The sequence below is a fragment of the Sceloporus occidentalis genome, unplaced genomic scaffold (assembly GCF_023333645.1).
Source record: "Sceloporus occidentalis isolate IW3139 unplaced genomic scaffold, rSceOcc1.0.p SCAF_30, whole genome shotgun sequence".
NCBI classification, from domain to species: domain Eukaryota; kingdom Metazoa; phylum Chordata; class Lepidosauria; order Squamata; family Phrynosomatidae; genus Sceloporus; species Sceloporus occidentalis.
This window is the reverse complement of record NW_028317010.1, coordinates 473,840-485,671: the sequence shown is the minus strand read 5'-3', so window position 1 is coordinate 485,671 and position 11,832 is coordinate 473,840. Positions and strand designations below refer to the sequence as shown.

Sequence of the window (11,832 nt, the reverse complement as noted above, 5' to 3'; positions counted from 1 at the left end):
AAAAGTGTTTAGCGCAGAAAATTGGATAGCTAGTTCGCTACCTTTTCTCAAACCAGCAATATGGCAGCACACAAGCAGGCGACAATTTTGAACAATACGCCGTCTGAATTTTTATGGAAGTGACGTAGTCGAAGCGACACGTTCTCTGCGCCTCAGCGGAAGTGTCTCTCTTAGAGGTCCGGCTCCCGTGCTTGTGGCGGGATTGAAAGAATACCGGTCCCGAACACACGTGACGTCATGGCTGACACTTTGGAATTCAATGATATTTACCAGGAGGTGAAAGGGTCAATGGTGAGGAATAATCTTCCATTGTTTTTTTTATGCGCTCATTCGTATCTTAATATGTGTTCACGGTAACATCTGTATCTGTAAAGTAAGGTGGCAATCGTTATCCGTACACACGCAATTAGTCTCTTAAGCGAATGTAAACTAATACATGTTTTCTGTTCAGGATGTACTACTGTATTTATAGAAAATAGTTGTTGCATGGATGCAGCTGCAGAGATACGTAGCCAGATGGTGTTATGTGTGACATATAGAGTTAGTAATATTAAGTAATCTGTGGAGTACAAGGTATTACTATTACACAGTATGCAATTGTCAACCTATATGGTGGTGTTCTGTGTTACAGAATGATGGCCGCCTGCGTCTTTCACGTGTGGGTCTCATGTACAAAAACAGCAAAACAGGAAAGGTGGAGAACATTGCTGCGACTGACCTTTCCGAAGGAGTATGGCGCCGCGTGGCTCTTGGATATGGCATCAAGCTGCTGACGCGCTCTGGGCAGGTTTACAAATACGATGGCTTCAGGGAAACGGTAAGTTTAGGAATTAAGTTAGAATGCGGGTGCGAATGTATTGTGATTGATGCATCTAACTGGTACTTAGCCCTTTTAGCTCTCCTGTGCCATTACGGAGGAAAAAATCACTTTGATCCTGCCTAAAAAGGCAGTCCAGAACCAAAATGTGAGCGAGACTTCCTCTGCACAAGGGAACCCACAATCCCAAACATACATTTGGCCTTCGTTGGCCTTGTCTGTGGGGTACGGTTGCTATACCTCTGGGTTAACTCCAGTGCATGCATCAAACTCTCAAGCGCTCTTCTGCCAGCAGTGAATACAGAGAAGGATGGTGGCTGAAGTTTTTTTAATTGTATAAATGCATGCATTTTGGTGTACTTTGATGTGCATTTTTCTTTAGAAGAGTTGTCCGGAACTAACATGCCCCTTGGTCAAGATCTACTCAAGAACTCCCCAACCTGGGATTCCTCCGTCTCCACAGAACGTTACACATAAATGTCTAGTACAAAGGAAAGGAGAACCAGCATGTCTCAGAAAAGTCTTAATTAAATTGCCATATATTACCTTTTTATTATTAATATTTAACTTTCCATTTTGTAAATCAATCTTAATATATTTCCTTAGGAGTACGAGAAGCTGTCTGATTACTTCAAGAATAACTTTCATGTTGATTTGATAGAGAAAGATTTATGCGTAAAAGGCTGGAATTGGGGTAGTGCTAGGTTTGGAGGTAGGTGTGCTATTTTGTTTTTTATGTCCTGCTGTAAAATCTAACCTCGCTTTTGTGTAAGTTTACCTTTAATATCTTTAGTTCCTTCATTGTACTGTGCATACGGTAGAATTTTTTTTGTAAATATATTATTTTTATACCATTCTGATAGTCTATTTATGATTTAATGTAAAGGAAAGCATACAGAGTTCAACACATTGAATAATAGGCTTGCAAGGGTTTGCCTTACTTTTTTCTCCATACCGTCCATTCTTCCACCTTCTATTCCTCTCGCTTCCTGTGTTAAACTTTGCTACCAGCTCTCCCAAACCTGGTTGCTGAGTAATATATTTATATTTTTATTTATGTTTGGTTTTAGGACAGTTGCTTTCGTTTGATGTGGGAGACCAACCAGCTTTTGAACTGCCTCTCAGTAATGTGTCTCAGTGTACCCCAGGGAAGAATGAAGTGACCCTTGAATTTCATCAGAATGATGACTCAGAGGTTTCACTAATGGAGATACGTTTCTATGTTCCCCCAACCCAGGATGATGGAGGAGACCCAGTTGATGTTGGTATTTGTTTTTCTCAGTGGACTTAATCACTTGTAACTCACCATACTAATAACCTCTCCCTCTCAATTTCTCTCATCTTCAGGCTTTTGTACAGAACGTTCTTTCTAAGGCAGATGTGATCCAAGCAACAGGTGATGCAGTGTGTATATTCCGTGAGCTGCAGTGTCTTACCCCACGTGGCCGATATGATATCCGGATATACCCCACATTTCTTCATCTGCACGGAAAGACCTTTGATTACAAAATACCATATACAACTGTACTTAGGCTCTTTCTGCTACCACACAAGGACCAGAGACAGATGTTTTTTGTGGTAAGTCTGACTTTAAGAAGAGTTCAGCAAAAATATTTGACACTGGAGAAAATTACCCTAGTATGGCTGTTGACATCAGTATCTGATTTTATCATTTGATTTTAACCTACTTTCAGGTTTAATGTCGGTTAGGGCTGCAACAACTAATCGATAATAATCGAATTTCATTATCGATTAGTCGAATCGATTATAAAATGTTTTTTTCAGAGCAAACGCTCTGAAAAACACCCCTCGTTTTATAATCCATTTGGGACTCATAGCAGTTCCTACTTACCAGTCACTCCCTGCAATCCCTGCCGGAGAAAGAAAGGGGTGGGGCCAATTGGCAGTGACTGCAGGGAGGAAGAAAGGGGCCGGGCCAAATGGCCAATTGTCCCCGCCCATTTCCTATAGCGTCCACATGGCTGTGACACTCGTCTAACGGAGTATAAAATTAATATTTGGGCTGCTGAAAGTTAGGGGAGGTGGGGGTTAATTTAGGGGCAGTTATAGTTAATGGGGTGTTTAGGGTTAATTTAGGGAAAGCTGTGGTTGATGGGGTCTTCAGGGTTAAATTAGTGGCAGTTGTGGTTGATGGGGTCTTCGGGGTTAATTTAGGGGCAGTTGTGGTTGATGGGGTGTTTAGGGTTAATTTAGGGGCAGTTATAGTTAATGGGGTGTTTAGGGTTAAATTAGGGGCAGTTGTGGTTGATGGGGTCTTCGGGGTTAATTTAGGGGCAGTTGTGGTTGATGGGGTGTTTAGGGTTAATTTAGGGGCAGTTGTGGTTGATGGGGTGTTTAGGGTTAAATTAGGGGCAGTTGTGGTTGATGGGGTCTTCGGGGTTAATTTAGGGGCAGTTGTGGTTAATGGGGTGTTTAGGGTTAATTTAGGGGCAGCTGTGGTTAATGGGGTGTTTAGGGTTAAATTAGGGGCAGTTGTGGTTGATGGGGTCTTTAGGGTTAAATTGGGGGCAGTTGTGGTTGATGGGGTCTTCAGGGTTAAATTAGGGGCAGTTGTGGTTGATGGGGTCTTCGGGGTTAATTTAGGGGCAGTTGTGGTTGATGGGGTGTTTAGGGTTAATTTAGGGGCAGTTATAGTTAATGGGGTGTTTAGGGTTAATTTAGGGGCAGTTATAGTTAATGGGTTCATTTGGGCAGTTGTGGTTTAATGGGGTCTTCTCTTCAGGATGAATTTAACGCTGAGGACTGAGGGTGCGAAAAATTCTCGCATGAGCAGGCAGTTTATTCCGATACTTTCGCTTAAAGAGTTCTATGAGTCTGATAACTGATTTTGTGGCTCTGTAACTTTAACTGTAGTCTCCTTGATTGTTTACCAAAGTGAAATACTAGACTGTAGAAAATACATAATGAAACCAGTTTGCATAACTTAAGTGTTTTTCTATGGATGCCATTTTTTCCTCACCAATCGTAGATATTAGTATCGCTGAAAAGAATTGCATTCGTTAAAATAGCCTAAAATACCTGTCCAGTATTGTTATATCAACAGCCATTCATCTTGTTTTTGTTTTTCTGTGGTAATTATGCAGTTTTTTGCCACTAACAGCTACTGAAATTGGTGGTATAGCAGATATTAAACCATTCCTTTCAAAAGGTGTGCCAACAATTACACTGATTCACAAACGAGAATCTCGAGCTATAGTTTATATAATAAACACACTTATTGATAACATAAGCTGTATAATAACGAGTTCCTTCTAGCAGTCTGTTGTATTCATTACCCGACCCGTTCATTTATGTCTTTCTCTTGTAGATCAGTCTGGATCCGCCTATTAAACAGGGACAGACCCGTTACCACTTCCTTATTTTGCTTTTCTCAAAAGATGAAGACATCACTTTGACACTAAACATGAGCGAGTGAGTGACATCTGTGCTCGCTGTGGCTTTTCTATCTTCGTTTTGCTATTTTGGCAACTGTTTTGTCTCCCCCCCCCCCACTGCAAAAATCCCCTTTTCATTTTTACCAACGTTCTACTTTTCAGGGAAGAGGTAGAAAAACGTTTTGAAGGAAAATTGAAGAAGAGCATGACGGGCTGTTTATATGAGATGGTTAGCCGTGTTATGAAAGCTCTGGTGAACCGGAAGATCACAGTGCCTGGGAATTTCCAGGGGTAAGCAAATGTCAAATTTGAGATCGGGAAGCTGTGCTTGAGGAGCGCCATGTCAGATTAACTCTAAACGTTCTGTGTTCTCTAGACTTACTTTCAGGGCAGTAATCCAGTTATAATGTCATTGTTGGTATGCGGAGGACTAAAAAGCTTGTAATGGTGTGATTAGGTTAAGGACAATATGTACGTTCGCTTTTGCCATTTCCATTTGTTGTTAGTTTTTGAATAATAATATAAAAATATTCAGTATAATGAAATCCATGTAGTCTATGTTCAGACAGGAGGACACTTGCTTTTACCTTTCTTTGTTTCTACAGGCACTCAGGAGCTCATTGCATCACATGCTCTTACAAGGCCAGCTCAGGCTTGCTTTATCCTCTCGAGCGCGGTTTCATCTATGTCCACAAACCACCAGTGCACGTTCGTTTCGATGAAGTAAATTGTGTCAACTTTGCTCGTGGTACCACAACTACGCGATCCTTTGACTTCGAAATAGAGACAAAGCAAGGATCACAGTATACATTCAGCAGCATTGAGAGGTTAGAAAGTGGGTGAGGCGTATATGTCTCTGGGGCATGAAATTGGGGTACATTTAGACTTTACAAAGTCTTATTTATTCTTTATGAGAAACCGTGTGCTTTGGCACCGTTAAATTCATTTTGGCACTGCTGGCTTCTTTGCTGTACCCAGCAAAACAGGGAACTAATACACAGGACTGCCTCACTGACCTCGCAGTGCAGCTGCGAGATAAGTATCAAAGCAGAATTCAACAATGTCCTATTTTTATTTTTAAAAAAGGCCATATTGTTTGCATTTCATCAACAGCATTCAGGTTGAAAACTTTGCATGTGTGTATTTGTGGCTGTCATGTTTTTCTCTCGTTACAGGGAGGAATACGGGAAGCTCTTTGACTTTGTCAATGCTAAGAAATTAAATATCAAAAATCGTGGCCTCAAAGAGGTGAGTTGTAGTTAATATTCCGTCACCGTCCTTTTTTTTTTTTTTTTTCTCTCAAACATTTTGTTCATGCGTATCTCATTCCACCGTGTTTTGTTTTTTGTTTTTCTTTTTATGTTTGTCTTCTCTTAGAAGTCACAGGTCAGCTCATACGTCACCAGACTCAGGTTACGTGTTTGTCTTGTGCATGTTTTGAAACTGTGTGTGTGATATCGCAGCAGGTTACAGAAAAGCAAGTGTTTGAACTTTTTTTTTTTTTTTTTGTATATGCACGAATCACTCTACTACTACGCTCCGAGTGGAGTATTATTTGATAATGTGCTACACCTGTGAGGGCACACCAGTCTGTAATGTACTGCATTTTTGTTTTTTGTCTGCCCTCTACGTAGTCCATCCTATGTTCTCCATTAGTATGCCGACACTTTTGAACTAGCTGATGTACTCCAGAATATAGCGCTAGCAATTTGATATACTTGAAATTTGATATACAGGTAGACCTTACTAAGCCATGTTAACTGTTTATAAGCCCTACACACACACACACATACTCAGTGTTGTGCTGTGCGTGATCCTTTTCTTTCATATGACATTTAGACTCTTGCTTCTTCGCAACATATCAACATATTAGATTTTAGGTAAAGGCATTTTTTTTTTTGCCTTGAAAATGTTTGTAGTTTAAGTTACTTCCTCTGGTGTGTAATGGAAATGGTCGCTGCGGTGCTGCCCGTGTTGGCCAGTTCCAGTTTTTGGCTATTTGTTAATGCCACCTGCTGCATTTTTCTAATAGTGAGGATTCACATAGACAGGCCATGAAATTTCTGCTTGCATATCACATACACAATGTAAATACAGCAGCAAATCTTTTTCCATCCGCTAAATAATTACAAAGTTGATTGCATCAAACTAAACATAAATCATTCTTAAATTGTTGCTATAAAAATATTTTTGATGAGTTCAATTGACATTAGTCACTTGGCTGGTACTTTCTCTGAACTTCAGCATGCTGATTTATTGCTTTGGTTTGGAATGCTTGAGAAGGGGCACATCATTTTAGTCTGGTGTTTGTTGTTTTCTTCCTAATTGTACTCTTGATATTTACTAGTTAACCTTTAAATTTATTGTCATTGATGGAATCGTTTGTGGTAGGAGCATTGTGGAATTTTGTTTCCTGGACAATACCTTTATGCAGTGATACGTTTGTCTTTTTTCTATTCTCTCAGGGTATTAAGCAGCCGTATGATGACTACGCAGACTCTGATGATGATCAACATGATGCTTACCTTGAGCGAATGAAGGAAGAGGGGAAAATTCGTGAAAATGCAGACAGTGATGACTCTGGAGATGAAACTGGTGAGCGCTTGCAACAGCTTAGTTAGTATCGGACATCTGTGGTTAGGAGCGGTAACAATCACTAAATGCATTTTTTTTTTTTTTTGATTTTTTTTTTAAATTTTAGATGAGTCATTTAATCCTGGAGAGGATGAAGATGAAGTTGCTGAAGAGTGAGTACCTTGATTGTCTGAGGTTGACTATGTAAATAAATTACGAGCTCTCAAATCCAAACCTGCAAATATATGCATTTAATAAGCATACTGTACTAGTTCTTTATGTTCAGTTGTTGGGTCTTATAATTTGTTAAATATAGCTAAATTCCATGTCATTGCTGCTGCATCCTGTAAATTGCTGGTGACTACAGATATCTCTGATTGTAACCTGTGACTGACACCAACAAGTCTGATGGCATAATTTCATGGTTTCCAGCTGTTCTTAGTAATTATTTCCACTCCTAACGATAGTTAATACAAAGTGACTCTTTCCTGTGCGACTCTCAGCTGGTACTGCATGACTGAAACATGGCCCTTTCTGTGATATATGCGCTGAATACGGTTGGACTTATGCCAGTTTTTATGTTGCGTTAGCACAATTACAAAAACAAAAATGTAATGCTGCAGAACAAGCATAAATTCCAACTATGGGTTTTTGGGGGAATTGTTCTGATTCATAGCAAATATGTTCGTTATGTTGCAGATTTGACAGCAATGCCTCAGGCAGTTCCTCCAGTGGTGGCAGTGATGATGATGATGAGGCAGAAAAGAAGAAGAAAGTTAAAAAAGCTAAAATTGTAAAAGAAAAGAAACCACGCAAAAAGGCAGAGGTAACTATTATCCTGATACTATCGGCGTTCGTTTACTGTCACCCCTTTCTTAATCTATCCTTTGGTTTTTGCCAATTACAAAGATATTTGTTACTGCCACAAGCAGCCCAAAGCTACTCACGTGTGTGTATATGTCAGGGGTCTCCACGCCTTTGTAAGGGATCTCAATATGTGTAGCATGAGAGAGGCCATGCAATAGCGACAATTAAATACTTAAAGGGAGTCAATAAAGTACAAGAGGGAATTTTATCTATGTAATGTAAAGAAGCTTTACATTACTGTGAATGGTGATAGATAAGTGGAACATCTTGGTAAATGCTAAAACAGGGAATTTAATCATGCTTGGGATAGGCATATGTCTATCCGGAATCTAGAATTGTCACAAGAATAAGAACTAATTAAACATTGAGTCTTTACATCAGGAAAGGTGGATAGACAAGATGGACCAAATGGTTCTGCTGTGAAATTCTATGTTTCTGTATTTCAATCAGGGCAAGAAGCAAAAAGACCCATCTGCCCCCAAGCGTCCAATGTCAGCTTACATGTTGTGGTTAAATGCAAGCCGAGAGAAGATTAAAAGTGAGAACCCAGGTATCAGTATAACTGATCTTTCCAAGAAAGCAGGAGAGATATGGAAGACTATGACACGTGAGAAGAAAGAGGTGAGAAAGCCACCAACCGTCTTATGAGGTTGATTCTGAGGTCTCTGCAAAGACAGCATTGGCACCTGAAGCTAAAGCAGTGTTATTAATTTTGACTAACTATGCTATAAGTTTATAGAGGTGGTCAGCCTTGAACATAACTTTGAGCAGTACATTTTTTGGGCCATACAGGGTTTAAATCGCGTTTCACTTCACAGCCATTTGTTTGGACTAGGAGCAGCATGATTTGTTTTCTCGCTACATCTGCCCTGAACAATGCTTATTATACTTTCTTTGAGCTGAGGCAACCTCAATGTAACTAGCTGAAAACAGTTGTGCTACAAAGCAGCTTGTATACACTTTACTTATATATTTAAAAAAAACCCAAAAAACTCTTTAGTAACCTAAAAACAAATCGGCTTGGATTAATCTCTGGTTAATGACCTCATAGATCATATAACTGATTGTTATTGAGGCTCTGGGGAAGAGATGAACCCAGCAATAAAAGGAGTGAGTTTACAATAAATGGCAATGTTTTTCACCGAAACAACTGTTAACTCTGTCAAGCATGTTGCATTATCTAGCAACCATGTTTGTCATAAATGCGAAAGGCGTCCGCTCCAGTCCCCCAAAAAGGATTTGTTTTAAACAGTTAATCCTTGCCTACTGATTTCCATAAGATTTGTACAATGGCCTAATAGTACATCTATCCCAGCTATTCATTGGGCAAAGAGTCATATGAGGCCTACTTGGTTCCTGCCAGGAACAAGTCTGCTTCAACTATGTGTGTATATATATATATATATATATATATATATATATGTATGTACCTATCCTGTCTGAAGGACAGAATTGGGCGGCTGCTGAATATGACCAAAGAAAAAACGACTTTGCTGAGTAGAGTTTAGCTTTAATGCCTCCTTAGAAAGAAAATGGTTACATTTGGAGATAACATTCTTGGTGCTGTGAATCTGTCATATCTGACTGATTTGTGCTGCGTTCTAATAAGGTTTAACTTTAAAGGCAAAGTATAATGTCCCTGACACACCCACTATAGAAGAATTCACATTCATACCCTGAAGACCTGATACATAACATTATGACCGCTGACAGGTAAAGTGTATAACACTGATATTAAGATCATCATGGCCCCTGTCAGTGGGTTGGATATATTAGGCATTAAGTGAACATTTCGTCCTCAAAGTTGATAGAAGCAGGAAAAATGGGCAAGTGTAATGATCTGAGCGATTTTGACAAGGGCCAAATTGTGATGGCTAGGCGACTGGGTCAGAGCATCTCCAGAACTGCAGCTCTTGTGGGGTGTACCGGGTCTGCAGGGGTCAGTATCAAAAGTGGTCCGAGGAAGGAAAAGCAGTGAACCTTCGACAGGGGTCGCAGTTTCCTTTTTTTTTTTTTTTTTTTTAAGTTAAATTAAATTAGATCAAAATGATATCCAAAAAATGACCTTGTCCTTAAAAGAACAATATATAAATTGTGTGGGTAGAGTAAACGAGAGAAAATTACAGCTAAACACAAGCACTGCAGAAACATTAAAGCCTCTGTCACATAGGGTAGAACAATTAATAGTAAGTAGGTGCCAGCGATGGCTGGTGTTTCCCTGTAAAAGTTACTACTATTACCGCAATGTAATCATGGGGCAACAAGTGGCAAACGCATAGATGTCTTTGGAATGGTTCCTTGAGACACCACAATTATTGAAATAAGATTGACTGTCTATCATTATAAGTAGAATTTACATATTTGCTCCAGATAGCTTCAGCCGTGATTCTGCTACGAAAGTTTTCTTTAGACTTGCCTTAGACTTGAATGAGCTGAGACTCCAGGTTTTATCTATAGTTCAGTAATGCTAATGTATCTCTCTTAGGAATGGGAACGTAAAGCTGAGGAGGCAAAGCGAGATTACGAGAAAGCCATGAAAGAATATAAGGAGAGTGCACCTTCTTCTGAGCCATCAAAAAAGTAAGAATAATTCTGCTATTCTGTGATTGGCCGGTTGAGTTTGCACAAAACTTTTTCCAATGGAGTGGACGAGACTCTAGTAAAATCAGAACTGAACGTTAGCAGCTTTCTCGTGGGAAATGTGAATCTCTTAGCACATTGGCCTTAATATATGTTTTTGCTTTCTTAGGGAGAAGAAATCCAAGACTGAAAAGAAGAAGGCAGAGAAACCCGAAAAACGGAAATCCGCAAAAGCCTCCTCCCCAGTCAAAGCAGCTGCTGCCGCTGCCAAATCAGCTTCAGACAGCTTCAAAAGCAAAGAGTTTGTATCCAGTGATGAGAGCTCCTCTGATGAAAGCACAAACAAAAAGGTGAGTGGCTTTTGCAATGCCTAAAAAAACTTGTATCTATTGAAGTTGTCTCATTTTCATGAAAAAAAATCTTGTTTTTCAGGGGTCAGATGAAGAGATGGCCAGCACTCCCGCCAGTTCCGAGTCAGGATCAGACTGAAGAAACTGGACGTGCAGGATTGAGGGCCCAGCTCCACAGAATGCGTCAGCCATGATGATGAGTGTTGTGACGCTGGGAATGCAGTCGAGATTGTTAGAAATATGATAGATGTGTAAATTTCAGTGTACTGCTTCCTGGAATATCACCCGTATATATATTTCTCAGTTCCTGTTTTTTTCTTTATTTTGTAATAAAATATGTGTATTACCTTTCAGTTGTTTTTTTTTGTTTTTTTGCACACCTATGTTTACCAGAGCAGTAATGTTTAATTTGATTCTTGAACATTTAAACCCTTTAAACCCCTTCATCCTTTAGCACTTAAAAAGTGCCTTTGTGTTGCTAAGTGTGTGTAATTGAGTTAAAGAACCTTTAAGTAGAGCCTTCCGAGAGCAAGTAAAGTGCATGGATCAATCCAAGAATTTAGAAGATAAGGGATGCCCCTTCATAATCCAACCCTATGCAATATATTTACAGGTTGTTTTTTTTGTGCATATATCCAATGTGAGCTTTCAGGTCTTTAACCCGAAAAAATATATCTATATATTCATATATGTTTATATTTTCTTTAAAAATGGACTAGAAATACAGCACTGACATTGTTGATGTTTAAATGACGAATGTAGCTGGAAACGTTTGGTTTTTAATGGAATATCTTCATAGTTGTACAGAGGTCCTTTATCCGCAACCATCACTTCTGTGTTCCATGTTGGCATGTTGTGCTAGCTAAGTACGTTTAAAAGGCTAATTGATCGTTAGAAAACCATTTTGCAATTATGCTGACACAGAAAATATTTAAGTGTTAAGTGACCCCAAACACTTGAATCCAAGTGTGTGTATATAAAGTACACACCATTTTAAAAATAACGGGGCGCCCTACACCTTGGCACCACATTTCTCCTTTACATTGTGCTAGTCACTTGGCAAATATGTAGGTGCAACACTATTTTATCTGAAAGATTGCCAGATCAATCCCTATTCTGTGTTGTACCTAAAGGATTGATAAAGGGTGAGTAAACTTACAAATATGTACACTGTCGTAAATGGTGTGCCTCCAATCCTCTCTATGCTATATAACTATATATACTCACTGGCCACTCTATTAGGTACACC

General features: G+C 39.4%; 1 protein-coding gene across 1 annotated transcript; it reads left to right on the top strand.

Moving 5' to 3' along the window:
- The first annotated feature begins 237 nt into the window (after positions 1-237).
- LOC149298848 (FACT complex subunit SSRP1-like) lies at positions 238-10,722 on the top strand. Its single transcript, XM_089486934.1, has 16 exons — positions 238-291; positions 632-817; positions 1,424-1,529; positions 1,888-2,078; positions 2,165-2,395; positions 4,146-4,249; positions 4,375-4,503; positions 4,818-5,039; positions 5,388-5,460; positions 6,678-6,807; positions 6,914-6,959; positions 7,486-7,612; positions 8,104-8,274; positions 10,139-10,233; positions 10,403-10,587; positions 10,673-10,722. The coding sequence occupies exons 1-16, from the start codon at positions 238-240 to the stop codon at positions 10,720-10,722; spliced, it is 2,100 nt and encodes a 699-aa protein (XP_089343060.1).
- Positions 10,723-11,832: the final 1,110 nt, after the last annotated feature.